At 43.9% G+C, this 8453-nt stretch overlaps 2 protein-coding genes and 1 long non-coding RNA gene across 3 annotated transcripts; 1 reads left to right on the top strand and 2 right to left on the bottom strand.

The window, feature by feature from the left end:
- The first annotated feature begins 1401 nt into the window (after window positions 1-1401).
- On the top strand, window positions 1402-3367 carry LOC100826985 (protein CHLORORESPIRATORY REDUCTION 6, chloroplastic). Its single transcript, XM_003573384.4, has 4 exons — window positions 1402-1752; window positions 2401-2535; window positions 2624-2832; window positions 2950-3367. The coding sequence occupies exons 1-4, from the start codon at window positions 1512-1514 to the stop codon at window positions 3154-3156; spliced, it is 792 nt and encodes a 263-aa protein (XP_003573432.1). The 5' UTR covers window positions 1402-1511; the 3' UTR covers window positions 3157-3367.
- A 435-nt stretch (window positions 3368-3802) lies between these two features.
- LOC112272002 lies at window positions 3803-4884 on the bottom strand. The gene is made up of 2 exons (XR_002965635.1): window positions 4567-4884; window positions 3803-4412 (listed from the first exon to the last, which is right to left on the bottom strand). It is a non-coding gene; the product is annotated as an uncharacterized LOC112272002 (long non-coding RNA).
- A 1437-nt stretch (window positions 4885-6321) lies between these two features.
- LOC100842656 lies at window positions 6322-8199 on the bottom strand. The gene has a single exon (XM_003571394.4). The coding sequence runs from the start codon at window positions 7934-7936 to the stop codon at window positions 6425-6427; it is 1512 nt and encodes a 503-aa protein (XP_003571442.1). The 5' UTR covers window positions 7937-8199; the 3' UTR covers window positions 6322-6424.
- Between the last annotated feature and the right edge of the window lie 254 nt (window positions 8200-8453).

Genomic DNA, 8453 nt, shown 5'->3' with positions numbered 1-8453 from the left:
GATTGCTAAGTGTGTTCTGCTGTGAATGCATCCGATAATTTATTTTTTATTTTTCTTTACTCGGCTACTATCTGTGCTGATACAATTATGCCAGCAATTTGTGTGCGATCAGAACAAAATAAACATGGCTAGCATATAATTATATGCTAGCCATGAGCTTTTTTTAAATTATGGCCACAACTCATCAGTGTCGGTCCCTACTTGTGTCCGCCACTGATGTGTACCACATCAGTAACGGTCCGTACGCCCGTTACTGATGTACAGTACATTAGTGATAGGAAGTTAGTGACGGGCGGCCCGCCCGTTATTGATATGCTTTTTAGACCGTTACTGATAACTGTTTCTGTAGTAGTGCTCGTCTAAGGTTGCTATCAAGTTCACAACGCTCAATTTGATGGGAGGACGCCGGTGAAGGGGTCGTCGAAGCCGACGTGGCGGCCACGTGGTGTGCTTAAACCGTGCCGAACTGTTTTTGACTAAAGTGACACAGCAGTTCTAGTTTAGAAGTTTAAGTGTGTGTTTTTCGAGTTCGTGAACTAAAGTATTTATTTTTGCCGAATTCATGAACTAGTGGTGTATTTTACTCAAAATTAAACAATAGGCTAATTCCTTCGACGCTTTTTCATACTTCCTCCGTGCAATAAAAGATGTCTCAAGTTTGTCAAAAATTAGATGTATCTAGACATGACTTAATATATAGATTTATTTAAATTTAGTTAAAGTTGATACATCTTTTGTTGTACGGAGAGAGCACGAGACCTTATTTTTACTTTTGCGTTATCCTTTATCGGTCACACGCAGGCGTGTTGCTCGTCGACATATATAGGAACGGACGCACATCCAGGTCAGGGCCGTTCCTACTCGCTCAGCTGCTCACATCACAGTAAAGTGGTCAAATGAGATTACGCTGTCAAAGGCACCCTTTTTTTCTTGAGGAAACGCTGTCAAAGGCACCCATCTCTATCTGATTTGGTATTTGTATAAGTTTGTTCGTTCATACTCTTCCCTCTTCTCACAAAACGTGAGACGCATCTTCGATCCATTAAGATAAGTTTTCTTTTTATCAAGAGTAGGTACTTTGTCATTATTCTCGCCCCTTTCAGAAAGTGTTGTGTTTTCTCAAGAAACTTTTGTACGGAGTAGTTCTCTTCCTAGTTTGACGCTCCGAAACGCTGTTCGGGACAGTACCAGAGTTCAACACACACATTCTCGCGGAACCATCGGGTCTTGCGGTGCCGTACGTGGGCTTTCCGCCATGGTCCATGGGCCATCTTCTTCGTTTTTGGGCCATCCTAGTAGTGTGAGTATTTGGGTTAGGCCCACCCGTTTTATAATGGGCCGGGATTGCGCTATTCTGCCAAAAACAGGAACGGAAACAAACTGTTCTAAAAAAAAAGGAACGGAAACAAACGGGAAAAATCCCCGAGATAAACGGATAAAACAGGCGCACGGAGGGCGCTCGCCGGAGACCGTTCGCCGCTTCGTTCTCGGCGACCTCCACGACGCCGGCCATGGCCGCCGCCGCCGCCCACCACCTCCCCATGGCTCCGCACCGCCCTACTCCGAGGCGGCTTAGCAGCACAAGCGCCAGCAGCTCGTCGCCCTATCCTGCCGCCTTCCGCTGCGCCCGTCCCAAGACGCCGGGCACCCGGTTCCAGGCTGCCGCGACCCCGGCGAGGGCGTCCGGGTTCTCCCTTCGTGTCGCGTTCAACCCCTCCGGCAACTTCGACCTGTCCCTCTCCGACCAAGACGGTGAGTTCAGAGTTCCTCTACCAACATTAGCATTTAGCAGCTAGTTCATCCAAGTTTGATCCAAGTAAAAATACTACTCCGAAGATTCGAAGTGACCTGCAACAAGTAGGATAGCTGGAGAATTGCTCTCGTCCCTTGTGGTCTCGGTGATTATCTTTGCAGTGCAGTATCAGCATATGACAAAATTGGACCGCTTGTTTTGGATATTGTTGTCCCCAATCTTTCTGTGCAAAATTGCGGCAAGATTTTACACAAGTTTGGAAATGTATTTCTCCAACCTTGCCACCTTCGAAATGCCTAACTGAGTTTTGCCGATGCACGTAACACATGATGACATGAACCTGTTTTGGTCAAGGTCTCTAAAGTTTGCCACTCATGCACGGTAGGATTTGTTCTTAACCCACGTGACACCGAGTGTATGGAAATGTGCCTTGGAAATACTTAATTGCCTACTGATTGTCTTATGTATGCCAAACCATTTTATACTTCTATATAGGAGTTTCTTCAAGGGCAAATGCTTCATCTGTTGGCTTTCTGTCAGATTATATCGAGGCTTCACAGGATAGTTTGCGGCATTCGTACTGCTCTTCTCTTAGAGTGAATTCATTTCATTTCCTTGCAGTTGACGACCTTTTATGGTTTTCTTAGATGTACCACAAGTTGAGCCTCCCCCACCACCTACAGAAGGGCGCATCGAAATTTTTATCAATAAGGATATCATCCAAACACTCAACCTATCGCCTGTTCATGAAGCACTTGGCAATCTGAATTCCTTAACGACAGGTCCTCAGCCACACTTTGGACATCATGTCACTGCATTTTCTACTGAAAATCATGCTATAATTGACCGTAATCTTTTTACATTATCCAGCTCAATCAAAAAATCTTTTGGATCGAACGGTCGGGTTCACTATAAACTACGAGAGAGAGGATCCATACGACACACGAGAGCTGTCAGAGTTCCCTGACATAAGGCTATGGTTTGTGAGGCTTGATGCATCTTACCCTTGGTTTCCCGTTGTGCTTGACTGGAGGGCTGGCGAGCTTGCTAGATACGCTGCAATGCTGGCACCCCACCAGGTAACCAGAGAATTTAAACTTTCTGAAATCAACACGTTTTCTTCACCCAAGAAAGTCCCATGTACGTATACACTTAATGTTATATATAGAGTTGTTGAACTTTGCAAATTGCTGCAGATGAGCATGCGTCACGGTGTGGTCTTCAACCCAGAGGCGCTGGAGCTGTTTGGGATGAAGAAAGTGTTTATTGTCTACTCGTGGCTAAAGCAGCAGAATCATGCCAAGCCCAGGCTCAAGACTGGTGACATGGCTAAGATGCTCGGTTTCGGCATCGGGGATGAGTTGTTCGACTTGATCGAGAAGTACCCTGTTGATACACCTTAAATATTTATGTTGAAACAATTGGTGACGAATACAGATCATACAGAATTACTGGTGCTATACCCCTGCCCTTCTTTCATACAGGAAATCAACCAGGATGTAAATAGTACCACACAAATCTAGATTTATCAGGTCCGCAAGATGTTCGGCTAGATAGCCTGATCTCTGCTCTGCAATCAAACATATTCATTCTCTATCGAAATTCATTTTTGCATTTGTGTGTTCCTTGGATTAGGTTCTGACTTGTGCACACATGATTCTTTTTGAAGGAAATATATAATAAGTAGGAACTCACATACGAGCACGTTCGAAGACTTTAACCTACATGGAGGGATTGTACATCTGCTCTGCCGTCCAAGTGAACTTCTTTTTTGAGCACACTGGGCTTGATCTCATGAGTTCTTTTTTCTTTTCCTTTTCTATCCTGGTGCTAGTGGCAATATTTTCCAAAATAAATAATATTTGGTCCTTGATAGAGTAATTTTGTTGCTGCCTCACCTGTCTGTACTTACAAAGCAACTTCTTTCACAAATGGTGCAGCGTTTTCTGCAACGCTGTCTACCACTCTAATTAGCTTAAACACAGCTGGAGGGATGCCCTCCTTCAAAACTCTCAGCTCAAGCATGAAAACAGGAAACCCATCTCCCTCTAAAAATATGAAATCCATTAATGGGGCTGGTTAGGCTAATGTGCTAGAACAAGCAATGTACTACCCACTGGTCAACTTGGCTGGCTAGCGCATAACCTTAGTACTGAAGATCTTCATTCAGAAAAGAAAAATGTTGACTACAGAATAATTTCTCTCTCTCCACCCTAACGGACCTGGCGTCATGTTTCGACGAGGGATATTTCTTCAAAGTTCCAGTATTTAGTTTAAGTCTGAACTAAACTGGAACTACTCAAAATACTACACTTCATAGAAACACCCCGCGTGGTGCTAACTAAGCTAGAAATGGTGCCTTCTTAGCATGGACCGCATGGTGTTGCGCGATGGTGATTGGGTGAATGACCACTGGGTCCGGAGTAATCTTCGCTGAACCTCGGATAGGAGCCCATCTTCTTCATCCTCTTCACCTCTGTATCCTTGACAGCATCAAGAGCAGCCGTGGCACCAATGGCCTCCTCCTTATGACCCAGGTCAGCATGCCCTCCATTGGATGCACGGGGCTTGTTCATAGGACGGCTGCCAGGAGATGCTCGCCACTCGCTTGCCGGCTCCTTGCCCAATGTCGCACGCAGCTGCATTTCCAGTCTAAGTCCTATATGTACGCCGAAACCAAAATGGGAACTAATCAGCACAGAATTATTACCAGAAATATATGAGCACGAAAAGATAAGTGAAAGTGTGAAACATGGTGAGAACTCAATTGGAAATTCGCATTTGGATAACCCTGTCTCTGAAAGATTAATTACCACGAGCCATTGCCGCCATGAGGAGGACGAGAAGGAGAAGAACAGAGGCAGGCGCCATGGAAATTCTCATTGCAAGTGCTATCAGAAGAAGAGGTGCTAATCTGTGAATGGAACCCTAAGGACTCGTTTCTGCTTGTACATATATAAAGGTAAGCGTGGTTAGTTTCCCATAATTCAGGGTGATTCTAAACTCGGTCTGAAGGGATTTATATGGATGTCTACTAGCTGGTCAAAAGTCTCTGACGACAGATACCCTTCGTCTTAATTTGAAGGGGATGGGATCTTGGTGTGATTTTTTTAATCAGCTCATGTAACCTAGCGAGGTCAGGCTTCCAGCTGATATGGCACTCTTTAAGGAAGGATGTTCCCCTGATATAGGGTGCATGTCTCGTTTAGCAAGCATCTGCATGTCCTGACACTAAACAACAAGCATAACTTTGTCAGGACTGCCCTCACATACCTCTCTGTAGAGTACATGCATACTTCTATCTTACTCCTTCCGTTTCAAAATGTAACAAGTCATAATTTTGTCTTAAGACAAACTTTAGTACGAGTACATGCATACTTCTATCTTACTCTCTCCGTTCCTAAATGTAAGAAGTCATAACTTTGTCTTAAGTCAAACTTCTTAAAGTTTAACCAAGTTTATAGAAAAATGTATCAACATATAAAAAAAAATCATGATGGATCATAGAACTAATTTGTAGTCGTAGATGTTGATAGATTTTCTTATAAACTTGGTCAAAGTTTAAGAAGTTTGACTTATGACAAAGCTTTGACTTTTTACATTTAGAAACGGAGTGAGTGCCAAATTAGACTAGCTAACTTTGATTCTACATGATGATCCACAACATCGCCAAACAAAAATGACAGATCTTGCTGTAAACAGTAGCCGGAATCTGCTATTAGTTCACATCAAAATTAAATTTGATACTTTTTTACTTCATGATTCTTTTAATGGTGTGCGAATCCAGTTCGGATTTCAAATGTTGTTACTGTTTCGATCCAGCAACCATTTGAAAGGGCAGGGCAGAACATAAGCACAAGTTCTTCAACTTGTTTTATTACTGAAGAAGGACACACCTGAACAACAACTTTTCTTCTTGGACATGTAACAACTTTAAAAATAAATTTAAGCTCCTAGGAATCTGATTCCCGTGGTACATGGATACGGTCTCCGTGTTGGTGAGCTACACTGCCGGTGAAACAGCTCTGGTCCTCCTCAGCACTGACCAAAAGGGAGGCAAGAGAGGGAATGTTTGGTGACGAGAAGCAGTTAAAAACTTATCCCAAACGGTTATGGACTCTGAACAATCTTTGATGTGTGTTCATCCCTGACAGCTTGAAACCGTTTGGGATAAAAATTTGCTATCCTCTGTTAGATATACCATATATCTTCTTACTATAAGATCGGTCTTTTGAGATAGGTGATTAGGTTGTTGTATGTTAACATGGTATCAACGCTCAGGTCTTGGGTTTAAGTCTCAGTCCTTCCTTGTATTTTCCCAATTATATTATCCATGTCGGGCATGAGGAAGTCATTGTTTATTTCCAGATATATCATAGCTTCTCTTCCTACAAGATCGGTCTATGGGTATACACGGTTGGTTGCTATATCTTAACATCTTCTACCAATTTGTGATGCTTGAAAAACCGTCTCAATTTCAAACCTTTAGGGATAGCCTTGTGTGTAGTGATGTGTACGAGGTGAATTTAGATTTAAAATCTTTGTAACAATTTCAATCCAGCAATTAATTAAGAGCAAACACGAGTTCTTCACCTGGTTGTCAATACAAAAGAAGGCACAACCGAGCAACACCTAATCTTGCAGAACAAATGTACATGCAAATTAAAGTTTCTATAGATCTATTTCTCGAGGACGCTTTTTTCCAGTTAAACCTACACAATGAACCTTCTCCTCAACACATGTTGCAACAAACTTGGTGAAGGGAGGTATCCGTGATTCCCACACCATAATCTGATACTCCCCCTGAGGCAGAACAGTGTAAGAACCTGCCACCAGGTCCCCAAATGTCACATTGGACAGTTCCCTAGTGCAAATATCACCGGTTCCACTGCGCGGAGGCATCATGCGCAGTGAATAAGAAGACGCTGACTGCGACGATGAGAACTTGGTGATGTCTGCCGGACGTTCTTCCTCATGGAGAGCTCTCGGATGTGCGCCGAACTCGGTGAGATTGTTGTCTACCGCCTCGGTGTACCTTCTCAGTATATGGAGCCAGAACTGAACATCCAAATCCTTTCTTAGCATGTATCCAAGTATGTTTGCAGACAGCAGAAGCCCTCCCAACAGAGTCCCCAGCTTGTACCCAATTGTCGCCAATCGAGGATGATCCGTTGGATCTGCGCTTCCGAATGCAAGCACCTTGAACAGGTAATTGTACTCATCTGGGGACAAGCTGCCGAGGTAGATCGGTGTTGCTGTGGCAAACCTCGAGATCCTCTCAAATCTGCTTATGAGTATGATCTTGCTTCCATTGCCCATCCATTTGGCCATCAATGAGTAGAAATCCTCCCAATCCTCGTCAGATACATCTGAGACAAACTCAATGACTACCAAAGTCCTTGCACAGCTAAATATTCCTTTATCCACACTCCGAATCTTGTCTCCTTTGAGATACAAGATCGAAGGGTAGTATGAGCGGATCTTGTCGTCATTGCAAGCACACCAAACCAGTGTTTTCTTACCGACTCGACAACCACCGATGACCGGAAGCACAGCAAGCGGAGCACCATCTGCTGCTGGGTTGTCTTGAAGCAAGATGTTTATGATCTTTTGCTTCTCGACGACACGGCCAAACATGAAATTGTCGACATAAAGATAGGTGTCGTTGGGTCTTCGGCACATCCGCTCACATCCCCCCAGGAAAATCACAAATTCTTTCATATCAGCAATAGCAGTCTCCAAATCCTCCAGCAGCCGGTTGACAGTGCTCGCAGTTTTACGAAATTGCTTGGCAGGAGCGATGAGAGGCCATGGATTCGAGATGCTAACCTGCCTTCTGATCTTGCTCTGAGATAGTTGAGAAAAATCTCCCGACCGCTGCATCCCAAGATGCGCACGGTTCACCTGCCGCTGAGCCTGGATTTGCTGCGAAGACCGGAACTCTTCCAGCGCAGAGTAGCCTCGGTACATTGCTTGGGTGATGGTCCTGAGCTGCAATAGCATCTGGGCGTTGGTGATGTATCGCCCCTCGGCCTCCTCAACGACAATGTGAAGCCTTACAAGAAGAAGCCGCAGCCTCTGCAGCTTCTCCTCAGAAGACCATCTGTCTGTGCACTTGTTGACTAGATAGGTGATGAATCGGCTGCAGAGATCGCCTGTGATCGCAGACAGGGCAAACTCCATCCTTGGGTTCCAAATAGCACTTGAGCCTGGGTGGAGGTTTCTACAACTGCAAGGCAAATGAAATGGATGTACAGTTGAGACCCTGAAGAATTTGTGCTGTGATATATGGCTTTGAACTTGGAGTGTTGGACATCAGAGATCTGTAGAATAGAACTTTCCAAGTCAAGATGTATGACCTGTAATCATTTGCTTATTTCTGTTTAACAATGCATTCATGATCACGCAAGATTATTTAAGCAATAAGCATAATGTATGACACATGACCAAGGGACAAGGGCGACCTTGTTTGATTTTGATTGAACTAGTCAGTTTCGTTCAAAAGCACACAAGTGAACAAGTCATTTCACCTGTTCTTTTTTCCTTTCAAGAAACGAAAGAGTTGCATTGCAACTTTGGAAGCCTATTTACTAATGGAACTATGGAATGGATTAAGTTCTTGATGACGTCTGAACGTTGATGTTACCATGGAAAAGTTTATCTTTTTCGCACAGTGAGATTAAGGCAATTGATTAGTGAA

Source organism: Brachypodium distachyon, chromosome 3 (assembly GCF_000005505.3).
Source record: "Brachypodium distachyon strain Bd21 chromosome 3, Brachypodium_distachyon_v3.0, whole genome shotgun sequence".
Taxonomy (NCBI): Eukaryota; Viridiplantae; Streptophyta; class Magnoliopsida; order Poales; family Poaceae; genus Brachypodium; species Brachypodium distachyon.
The sequence above is the reverse complement of the archived record's forward strand: the minus strand, read 5'-3'. Positions and strand labels throughout refer to the sequence as shown.